The 11,254-nt window shown below is 48.6% G+C and overlaps 1 protein-coding gene across 3 annotated transcripts in view; it reads left to right on the top strand.

Annotated features, from left to right (window-relative positions):
- Positions 1-513: 513 nt before the first annotated feature.
- LOC113445895 (cell cycle and apoptosis regulator protein 2) overlaps positions 514-11,254 on the top strand; it is a 31,044-nt gene continuing 20,303 nt past the window's right edge. The window contains exons 1-10 of one of the 3 annotated variants that reach the window (XM_087938648.1): positions 514-653; positions 1,214-1,304; positions 2,765-2,856; positions 3,741-3,832; positions 4,398-4,512; positions 5,763-5,889; positions 6,409-6,505; positions 7,631-7,747; positions 9,337-9,571; positions 10,508-10,621. In XM_087938648.1, the coding sequence (XP_087794774.1) occupies positions 6,411-6,505; positions 7,631-7,747; positions 9,337-9,571; positions 10,508-10,621 (561 nt within the window). In that variant the 5' untranslated portion in view covers positions 514-653; positions 1,214-1,304; positions 2,765-2,856; ... (2 more) ...; positions 5,763-5,889; positions 6,409-6,410. Of the gene's footprint in view, positions 1,087-1,189; positions 1,305-2,751; positions 2,857-3,740; positions 3,833-4,397; positions 4,513-5,762; positions 5,890-6,408; positions 6,506-7,630; positions 7,748-9,336; positions 9,572-10,507; positions 10,622-11,254 lie in introns of those variants that run through there. The other 2 variants (XM_087938649.1, XM_087938647.1) reach the window with 2 other exon arrangements.

The following is an 11,254-nucleotide window of genomic DNA, read 5'->3' as shown; positions in this document are numbered from 1 at the left end:
GTTAACTGGTGGCAGCCCTTAGTTTGGCATTTGCCAGCTCCCAATGATTCCAGAGCTGGGAGCCTGGGATTCAGTCCACACGTCCCTAATTAAAATAGGGGATTTTTGTCCATAGAGTCTCAAAGCTTGCAAAACTCCAAATCCTTCAGTACTTAAGGAAGCTGGATGCTTTTTTCTCCCTCCACACAATCAAATCATATCCAGTGCGGCGCTTCCTTGTGCTAGCAGGTGCGCCCAGGTGTGTTGGACCACATCTCCCAGAATCCCTAGCGTGGCCACCCAGGGGCTGGGAATTCTGGGAGGCGCTGTGCAACCTGCGGGAGTCTCCCCATCCTTCCCGCCCGAAGCAGCCCAGGATGCTGGGATGTGTAACCAAGGCACACCTGGAGGGCCGTCCTCCCTCCGTGCCCCCGCCTCCCCGGAAGGGTCCGTTTTGGAGTAGGGACGCTCTTTCCCCTCTGGGAGGACCGAGCCGAGCCTTCCTCGGTGCTTTCCCATTCGTTTCCGGATGCCGCTTCAATCCGGGCAAGAGCGCCCTTCCGGTCCCTCCAGAGCGAGGGGGGGGGGAAGCAGAAGAAGGCGTTTCCGCTCAGGCGCACATCCGGGTTCCTTTGTCCCCGGGGTCGCAGCCGGGCGCCCTCCCGCCGCCTCAGGTGGGTCCGCCTCCCCCCCCGCGCGTCCTATCTCTCGCGCCGGGCGGGGAGGGTCGCGCTAGGAATCTGCCTCTTGGCTCCTCTGAGCGCCCGTTGGCCGCTTTCGCCTCCCGGCCCCTCAAAGCCGTCAGAGAGGCGCCCGCCGAAGCCCCCCCGGACCCCCCGTGTGTGTTTGTGTGGTGTGTTTGTGTGGTGTGGTGTGTGTGTGTGGCGTGTGGCGGAAGGGTGACGACGACGACGACCCCGCGGTGTAGGCCAGGCTGCCAGGCGGCGGGGTTGGAAGACACGTCGCTCCTCCCGAGCTTCCCGCCCGCCCGGCTTCTCCTTCCCTCCCTCCGGCAGCCCCGGGTGGCCTCGCCCGGCTGGGTCTCCCGAAGTGGCCCGGGGAGCAGGAAGGGGCTCCCTCTCCGCCTCCCTCGCAGCACCTGGGCAGGTGTGTGGGGGGGTAGGGACACCCCGAGGGCATCTAGACGGGCTCACCCGCCCCCCCTCCCTCCTTTTGGGCGGGGCTTTTCCTTCGGGATGTTGTGTGTAACGTTTTGGGCCTTGAACCCCAACAGATCCGCTGCAGCCTCTGAAGATGGCCCAGTTCAAGCGGCAGAAGCCTCTGCGGACCAGCAGCCTCCAGGAGCCCCCCGGGGTCGTTTCCAGGTGGGTCCCCCAAGGAGCCCCTCCCTCCCCACCTGGGACCCCCCTTTTCCGCTTCCCCCTTTCCTCCTCCTGGAGGCCTTGCCTGGGGGTGAGGCTGCCCTGCAGGGCCTGGGACCGGGGGGCGGCTTGGGGCCTCTTCCCTTCTCCTTCCCTGCCAGTAAAGCCGCAGGAGGAGGAGGAGGAACAACCTTTGGGTGGCTTTTTAGCCAGAACTGGGCAAAGTGGGTGAAATGGGGATTTCTGCTCTACTTCCGGAGGGTTTGGGTGGGACTTTTGGAAGCCTCCAGTCGGTTTTAGTGGTGTAAATTTCTCATATTGAAGTAACAAAACGTAAGTCCTGCAACTGTTGTGAACTGTGATTAAGAGATTGATGCCAAGGGGCTGAATGAGACGGGGATTCAAGAGGACTCCTGTTTAAGGCACCTTTAAATGGGTTTTAACTCTTATGATTCTCAGAGGAGACAAATATGCTTTTTATTTGCATTTATTTTTATGCCTTTATTATTTTTAAAAACGCGAGTAGTCCTTGACTTATGACCACAGTGATCCCAAAATTTCTGTTGCTAAGCAAGGCAGTGAAGTGATTTTTGCCCCATTTTAGGACATTTTTTTTGCCATAGTTGACAAACAGCTGACTGCAATTGTTAAGTAAATCATGCAAGTAAATCAGACTTTGCTTTTGGGAAGCCAGGTGGGAAGCTTACAAATAATGGCCACATGATACCAGGACAGTGAAATTGTCATAAATACATGATGTTTGCAAGCACCTGAATTTTGACCACATGACCCATGGGGATGCTGCAAAGATCGTAAATGTAAAAACTGGTCCAAAGTCACTTTTTCCGGTGCCGTTGTTAACTTAGGACTGTCATGTATGAATGGTTGTAAGTCAAGGACTACCACCCACGGGGGTGAAGATATCCAACACACCTTCCTCCTCCTATTTTCCCTGCAACAACAACCCTGTGAAATGAGGTGGGCAGTCACTCAGCCGGCTTTCATGGATAAAGCAGGACTTGAACTCACAATCTTTTGCTTTCTAGCCTGATGCTTTAACCACTAGACCAAACTGGCTCTCTTTTGGGAGCCAAACTCCTATGATTCCCAAATGGGACAATACATTGGGAAGAGTAGAGTATGCTTGCTAAACTGAACTATAAGCATGGACTCATTTCATGTGGCTGCAACTACCAGTATGTAGTCAGCGAATACTACATAGGGTTGGATCTGTGGCCAAATCGAATAATGCAACATTTGAAAGTTATGTAGGCCGTCTTCAGGCTTCTATTACTTTCACTGGGAAAGAAATATAACAAGGCTGAAGTTGTAGTTGTATGGAAAAGAATGTGGCTAGAATGGTTAAGAGGACTATTTATTGGTAAATAAAATGTATCCATTGCCTCCTAATACTTGATTTCAAGTGGATTCCAATGATGTTGACACCCAGTCCTTTTTCCTAGGAGCACAGCCAGCCTCTCTACTGGGACCTGCCCCGGGTCTATTAAATCCTCCCATTTCAGCAGATATCATTCAAGCAACACGCCATCTTCAGGTAGAGAATTCACTAGCTTTCCCTGATGGGTTTCTTAGTTGCCAGGCGGTGATATCCTGATATTCTTTCCTTCTCTTGATAAGGGACAATTTGGGGATTTTACCTCTACAAAAAGATTCAGGTTACAAGGTGATTCTGGTCACTTCTGATCTTGTGCCAAAAACTTTATATTTTGGAAAGAGGAACCGGTCCGTTCTCTCTTAGGCCGAATCTCAGCCAGATGTGAGGTAAAAACCCTCTGGAAATCTCCATCGCTCAGCCTGATATTTCAGGCACCTGGCTTTAACTCCTTCCGGCTTTGATAAAAGTGGAGGCACGGATGATTTTTAGCTATAGGGAGAAGCTGCAGCAACGGCAAAGGCGAAACAGCACAAATATATGGCCTGAACTCTTCATTTCCTGTGTTTTATTTCTCTCCCAAGACTGTCACAAGACTCGTTGTGCAGGTCCTCATGCGCATTGTGGCAGAAGGTGCACGTTTATGCTTAACCTGCATAAAATGCTTCAAGTGTGACAGAAAAGGGAAGTTAGAAGTTGGGTTATTCAACCTTAAAAGGAAGAGCTATACATCTGAGTAGTGACTTAGCATTTAATTGTCCATGGCATTTAGCGCCAGTGTTAAAGAGCCGATGCAGAGGGCATAAAGCGGAGCTGGTTGACTAGGAAGTGGGTAAAGGCTTGAGGTCCTCTCCACCTAAAAGAGCCCCCTGGGTGGTTCAGAGTTCCAAAGAATGATAAGGAAAGTGAACTAGGCTCATACAAAGGTACCACTTGCAGCGTTAGGGAACGTGCTGGTTGGCCTCGGACAGCGTGGTCATTATCCGAGGAGAGTCATTTGAGCTTATTCTCGGCCAAGTAATTCCAGTGCTTTTCTCTGCTTTTAGGGAGGAGAGAAGCAGCGTGTTTTTACTGGCATTGTCACCAGTCTTCATGATTATTTTGGCGTGGTGGATGATGAAGTTTTTTTCCAGCTAAGGTGAGTAAAACCGGAGCAGCAGAGACAGAAGCCGGCCTCAAATGGCTGCTCGAGGACAGTGTAACGTTGCCACTCTTCAGCCTTACGTGAGCCTTGGAAGGAGCAGTAAAGGGGCTGCGTCTCAGGTCTGAGGATCACCTACTCCTGGCTGCTTATCGCTGTTGCTTCTGCTGTTGGAATTGGGTGTAATCTACTACAGATCGTTATACGTCCTGATAGAAAAATGCAAGTAGTCTAGGGAAAAAGGGTTTCTAGCTAAGCTTTTCCTGTGCCAGCTTCTACTTGCAAAGCTTTAGAGCATTGAAATGTGATTCTGCCCCCCCCCCCACACACACACACTTTGTGTGTTTGTGAAGGAAGCATACCTAATACACCTCCAGTGAAAAGATTGATCAGAGAGTAGGCGATGGAAGGAACTTGGCCTGAGATCACAGAGAACTAGTGCCAGTCAGGGAAGGCAAATCAGTACTGGAGTCTAAGCCGTTTCTTATGAAGTGGAACTGTGAGGTTTCTCAGAGGCTGTGCCGAACAGAAATAATAAACTTCTGTCTTTTCTTCTTTTAAGCGTTGTTAAAGGCCGGATCCCACAAATTGGTGAGAAAGTGCTGGTGAAAGCTGTTTACAACCCCAGCCAATCGGTGCCCTGGAATGCCTTGAAGGTCCAGACCTTGTCCAATCAGGTAGCAGCCAGTTTTGCTCTTCAGGTGGATGAAGCGATTCCTTCTTGGTATTTGGGCTTTGGTTTCTGTCATGGTGCTAATCTTATGACCCGGGGCGTCAACACTTTTGTTTAGCGCTTTGCTGTGACTTGTGGCAAAGCAGTGGAAGGTATCCTAGTTAATGTGGCAAAGAAACCAGATGGCAGGGAATGTTATTGTGGGTAAGACAAGAGTAATTTAATAAGCCATCTGTCAGCTGCCACCTTTTGTGTGCTTGTGACAGAGTGCCATGAACTGGGAAGGAGGAATGAAGGGGAGGGAATGCTTGGGAAAATGAAAGTAAGGGCTCTGCTTTCTTGAGACGCTGCCTCAAGGTCACCCAGCTCGAAGGAGGAGGGGCATTCCAAGGTGCCCTTGGACCATCTGTTATGAAAACATCAGGGTTACACCAGGGTGGGCCAGGAGAGACAGTTGAGGGAGGGAAAAGAAGTTAGGGAGTTTGGTGCATGATTCCCAGTTTTGGCTATACACTATTGCAACACACTTGGTCTCTAATAAACTCTACCTTTTTCAACAAATGGAGCCAAGGATTGTTTCTATTTACGGCATTAAACTCAAGGCCTGGGGGCCAGATCGAGCCCATGGGGTGCTTCGATCTGGCCAGCGGAAACAGAGAAGTTTCCGGCCCAGGGGGCCTCTGCCAGCAAAAACGGAGCTTGGGAGGGCCGCATGCGAGACCCTCCCGAGCTCCGTTTTTGCTAGCAGAGGGTTGCAGGAGGCCATCACAGGTGAAAACGGAACATGGGAGCCCATTTTTGCTGGCAGAGTGCTCAGGCCACCACGGGCACCCCTGACACATGTGACATTGAGTGCTCAGGCCACCACGGGCACCCACCCTGGCCATGCCCACCCTGGCCCCCTGAGGTCAAACACAACCCCGATGTGGCCCTCAATGAAATCAAGTTTGACAGCCCTGATTTAGAGGGCTAAGTTGGGGTAGGTCCAAAACCATCTTTTCATTCATGAAACGTTTGTTCATTCACGGTTTGGAAGTTTTTCAGTAAGCAAAGTTACTTTTGTTACGAATTCTTCATTTATATATATATGTTTTCTTAAGTTTTCGCGGGTACTTACATGTATGGCATTCAGCTTTGTTCGGGTATTTTCCCACGTCATTGTAGTTGTGCTTTTAAAGTTGTAGCAATATTTTGGCAGAATCTCATCTGCCATCATCAGGCAAATATATATATATATTTCTCTCTCCCCCCCAGCCTCTTCTGAAGCCCCCCACTCCTCTGCTCCATGTAGCTTCTTTGGGACAGAAGCAAGGCATTCTGGGGGCTCAGCCCCAGCTGCTCTTCCAGCCACACCGGATCCCACCTCTCTTTCCCCAGAAACGTAAGTGTGACTGCATGTTGTGCTAGCGACACAGCATCGTAGGGTGAAGAAATCCGATCGGAGGTGGAGTGTTAAATGTTCAAATCTTGAGCCCGAGAGGCATTTTCCTGTGAGGAAGCTAGAGGGACAAACTCTTTCGGAAACCAGATGGAAAATGTGAAGCCATGGCTTATTTTCTAAGTAGTTTTTCCCTATTCATTCTGATTTATGGAAGGGAATAATGTAACAAACAGCTTTTCTAGACCATGAGAGAAGTCTGTAATCCTGGTAAATTATCTAGATGGGGCTGTGGTGTTATTTGTGGGGGCCATGGTTGCCAAAAAAAAGAAATTGAAGGGCATTTGGGGACACCTGTGATTTTTGTCGTCCTGGTTTATCCCCACGAGGTGGATGAAGTTGCACGCATCCAGGTGCGTGTAACCTGGAACCAGCGATGGCTGATCTGGCGTGTAAGGCCTAGAAGCAAATCGGTTCTCCTTGGAGGAGGAGAAAATAAGGCTGAGTGTGTTTCTTCTCCAGCAATGAGCCTCTTCCAGACGTCTCCATCGCTCCATTTGGGCCACCTTGGGAGATACGCCGGTCGAGGTCCTAAAGGCAGGCAGGAGTCAGGCAGATGGTAAGCATCATCACAGCGGGTCATTTGGTGTTGGCACAGCATCCTGCCTGTCGCACCACATCGTGTGAGTTCCCACTTTCCCAAGGAGCCTTTCTTGCCCCCTTTTTCCCCTGGAGGGTGTTTTGCCTTTCAGCTGGTCTCTCAGTCCGTGGGGTGCAGCTTCCTGTACTTACCTGTCTCTTTGCCTCCGGGCAGAAAAGCTCTTGATGCAAATCTAGCAACCTTCCCTATTTCCTGGGGAGAAGATTTCTCCTTCTAGAGGCAGGGTGGTCCGCTTTTCTTAGCAGCGATCCAGGATCCCTTGTCATGTTGCTGCCTGACACATTTCAATGGAAGCTTAAGGGATCCAGCCTAGGATCTTTTCTATGCAGAGCATATTCTTTCCCACTGAGCTCAGGTCCCTTGTTTCACGGGGTCCCAGCTTTTCCTCCCTGGCGTTCCTTTGCTCCTTTCCACCCACTTTCTATTTTAGAGAAGGCGCAGAATGGTCCTTAAGGGGTTTCTCCATGCTTTTCCCTGCTTCACATGGGTTTCTGTACATTTCCTGTTGTCCCCATAGGGCAACAGTTGGTACACAGAGCCCCAGGTAGTATAGATGAGTGGGTCCCACGAAGGAGGTGGGTAGGGAGACCAAAGACCAAGGAGAGCCTGTTAAAACTCCCATCACTACCCTGTGGGGTTTACAGATGGCCGTAAATGCTTCCCAAGGTAGATTTCATGGAATGGTCCAGCAGGGTTGGGCTTTGGTACCCATAATATTTAAAACTGCCATGGCAACTGACCAAAACCTCCCTTTGGTTCAACGCTGAATAGAAGACTCCTGCGATAGGAAACCAGTCTCAGAAAAGTCATTCACGGAGAGCTCCCCCCAAAAGCATAAATTCTGACCAAAAATGACCACTTTTGTGTGGGTGCAGTCATTACATGTCCTGTATGATTGCTTGCTTTCCTCAGAGAAGACAGTTTACTTTCCATGTAACAAACTGGTTGGCGATCCACGTTCTCTCTCTCTCTCCCCACCCACCTTCCAAGTTGTACCGGAGGTTGTATTTGCCGAGAACCAAACAGGATTTCAGTGCAGCATGTAACTGTGGCTGAGGTGAAACAAATTGTTCTCCATTTTAGGGATGACTTTGACTCCAAGAAGAGGAAGCAGAAGGGTAATGAGCCCTGGGTGGCAAAGAAGCCGCGGCACGAGCCACCCCAATACCGAGTCCAGTTGGCCTGCTATACTGTGAATAGGTAAGAGCAAACGGGAGCCTTGTGATTGGCCCCAAATGCAGGGGAGAAAGAAATGGTTGCTGTGCATGAGTTATATGAGGTCAAGTGAGAGACCTCCTGGGGGTGGTATTCTACTGGTTCGGCCCAGTTCGTCTGAACCAGTTGCTCCCAGGATCATCTGTGAGCGAACTGGATTCGCTCCGACGATCAGCTGCTGGGCCTTTCTGCCCGCCTAGGCTCTATACCAGAGGTCTCCAAACTTGGCAACTTTAAGACTTGCGGACTTCAACTATGCTATGCTGGCTGGAGAATTCTGGGAGTTGAAGTCCACAAGTCTTAAAGTTGCCAAGTTTGGAGACCTCTGCTCTATACTGACGGTTATTTCCTGGTTTCGAAGCTCAGCTGCTTCGCGCGCCACAGAGAATTGTCACGCCACAGCTGTTGAACACACAGGGAGAGTGAAGAATTGCAGAAGAAGGTCAATAGCAAACCCTCTGCGCGCACGCAAAGTGCGCGTTTGGTGCATGTACGTGCAGGCCCACCAAGCCACACCCACACAACCAGTGGTAAAAAAAAGTTGAATCCCACCACTGGTCTGCCCCACACACACACTCCCCCAATATCTCCATTACTGGACAGGAGTTGCTGGCCTGCAACTCCCAGAGTCTTCAGGATCAAAGCCTTTGAGGAGCGAAGTTGAGGAGACTTCAGTATTGGTCAAGATAAGAGCAGTGCACGATTTCACTATCAGGCCCCGAGGACGCATTAGTAATAGAGCATAGGTTTGGCCTCTTGTAAAAGAGAAAAAGGGTGGTGGTGTTGTGGAGACGCTTGGTGAATGCCTGGCCCCTGTTTGGTTTAGATATGGGAAACAAACACATCCAGCCTTGTCAACGTTGACTGAAGTGTGTTGATTTGAATGCTCCAATGAATGTGTCATGCTTGTTGGAGTCTGATTCTGAGGGGGAGATTGAGCAGATGACAGGGAGTGGGAGTGTGGCTCTGGTGATTCGGGAGGGCACAGTCCAGTTGGGCATTCAGAGGAAGACCCAGGACTATCCCCTTTTCATCCTAGGGCATGCAGGGGAGAACGGAGAAGGGAGCAACCTGGCTTATGGGAGAGAAAAAGGCCCTGATCCCTTTCATTAGTTGCAGCTGGGAGAAGAGGATATAAGTGGGGTGTTTGCAAACAGCTCCTTGCTAGAATGGGTTTTGGCATCCTCCCAACTGGGTGCTGAGTTATCCTTTAAAAGTCTGCAATTTACCATCCTGGCCTGCCGTGTTAATTACTTCAGTGTGGTTTCTATTGGTTTTTTTTATTTCTAATTATCTTTACTTTGGGTTTGGACTGCATTCCTGCCCTTCATAGACTGTTTTTGGAAAAGTTTGATTTCCAGCCGAGGATAATTGGACATTGGGGCCCAAGTCGCAGGCATTAAAGGGAATTTATTCCTCTTTTGTGACTTTGTTATTTTTGTGTCACGCCCCTTTGGGTCATCACAGAATGTTTGCAAACTCAACCCTCCACCTGCTCTGAGTAAGACAAACCGCGGGAGTCTTGATGTCCTATAAAAAGGGGGTCCTTTGTTTTGGTCTCTGTGTCTTGGCAGCCCCTTCTGTGATGCCATGGAAATCTTGAGGCGCTACTGCAACATCCAGTTGCCCAAGGAATTCTATGATGTCCGCCTCTGCTGGTTGGACACCTTCCCTCTTAACCAGCCGTTGACCCTGAAGCACCCTAGTCGTATCCAGGTGGCCAGTCCTGCTGAAGAATTGTCTCCGACTGAAGAGGATACCAAGCCGGAGGCTCAGCCGGAGGACGCCAATCCCGCATTCAGTGCCAAGGTGAACACTTGGGACCCCGTTCTCTTCAACAGCAGGAGCCTCATAGCTGACCAAGAGAAAGTGCAAATAGTTTTAATGAGCTGAGCTGAGCGAAACTGAATCCTGCGGGGCTGTTTGGGCAGAAATGAGAAGCACATTTCAATTAATGCTTCGTACCTTCTCAACAAATGCTGCTGCATAAATTTATCTTGTGGTTGAATGTTGGGTGATCAAGGCCCCCGTGCTGTAGTGTTTCTTCTTTTGTGTTTTCTTGGTTTAAATCCATTTAAACGCCTTTCTCTTTAGTCTTTAGTTTAAAATATTCTAAGTACACTAGTTAGGAAATAAATGGGTAGGTGCTTTATATGTTGCTTGCAAACTATTCCGCCAGATTCCTTTTTGGGAGCACGGATAAAATTACTATGCCTGCGTGGAAACCTCCTGCATTAGTAAAATCTTGTTTATTTTATAAAGGTGATTATAAGGCAATGTTTTTCTTTTTTGTTTATTTTTCACACTTCTTAACTGCCTATCTCCCTTACTCCCTTTTATCGCAGCTTTCAGATAACAAGTGTTAAAATAAACACAGATTGAAAAGCAGGCCTGTTTTTTTTAAAAAAAAACAATCTCAAAATCAGAGAACAGAATAATTCAAGGAAAAGGTTTGCATGAAACAGTTTCAGTACCTCTTTAAACCAGAGTAAGAATGTGGACATTCTAACTCGGTTAGGCAGATAATTCTCCATTGGTTCCTACTTTACCAATAATCTTTTGCTGATGAAATAAAAAACATGACTTTTTTTCAAATGCCATAATTAAATCCACCATCGTCCTCTCTAACTTGTGAAGCCTCTCTGAGATTTTCACGCATTGATGTCTTCTTTTGTTTGAAGTTTTGGTAGTGGATTTTTTGGGGGGGATTTTCTGCTGCTGCACTCACGCTGCTCTCCGATGTAGGTTCTGCTGCTCTCTTCTCCTGGCATTGAGGAATTCTACCGCAATTGTCTGCTCTATATTGAGGAGCCCAGCGACCAGAGGGAAATCCCTGAACATCCCACAAAGCAAATTAAGGTAAGCAACATTGGCTGGAAGTAATGTAAATGGGTTGCATTTGTATCCAAATGCAGGTGTTGCCTGCAAATTTTGATCATTATATTGATAGAATGGGGTGTTTAATAAGTAAGGAGCAGTCATAGGGGCTAGAGTTGTTCGGGAGTTCAGTTTCATTTTCATTCTGTAGGCTTCACCTTGTCTTTTATTTTGGGCAGCTAAGAAGTCTTAGCTAATAGGTTGAAAGTTTTTGCTCACCAAAGAAGGAAGTAACTGTCCATAATTCAACAGTTCTTAGTTCATCTGGCAAGGGTTTGTTCACTGTACATTTTCTAAAAATCAATTAGCCTTACGGCTCTCAACCACGGGGCCCTCCCATTTTTACACTGTGATCCTAGGATATCATATAAAGATACCCTTCAGTCTAAAAAAAGAGTGCAGCCCCCTTCTGAAACTTCTCTTGGCTTCACCATCAACCAGGGATGTAGAATCAGACATCCTTGCTGCCTCTTGGGCTGTCTTCCACATAGAATTGTTTTCGTCAGCCAGTCTTTTTCCATAGACCCACATTTTGCATTGGGGCAGGTGGATATCTAGACCATCCTTGTGAAAAGCAGTGTCTGAAGGCTCTGGTGAACTGGTGCAATAAAAGTA

The sequence above is a fragment of the Pseudonaja textilis genome, chromosome 9 (genome assembly GCF_049901715.1).
Source record: "Pseudonaja textilis isolate UNSWEBS1 chromosome 9, rPseTex1.2, whole genome shotgun sequence".
Classification (NCBI taxonomy): domain Eukaryota; kingdom Metazoa; phylum Chordata; class Lepidosauria; order Squamata; family Elapidae; genus Pseudonaja; species Pseudonaja textilis.
The sequence above is the reverse complement of the archived record's forward strand: the minus strand, read 5'-3'. Positions and strand labels throughout refer to the sequence as shown.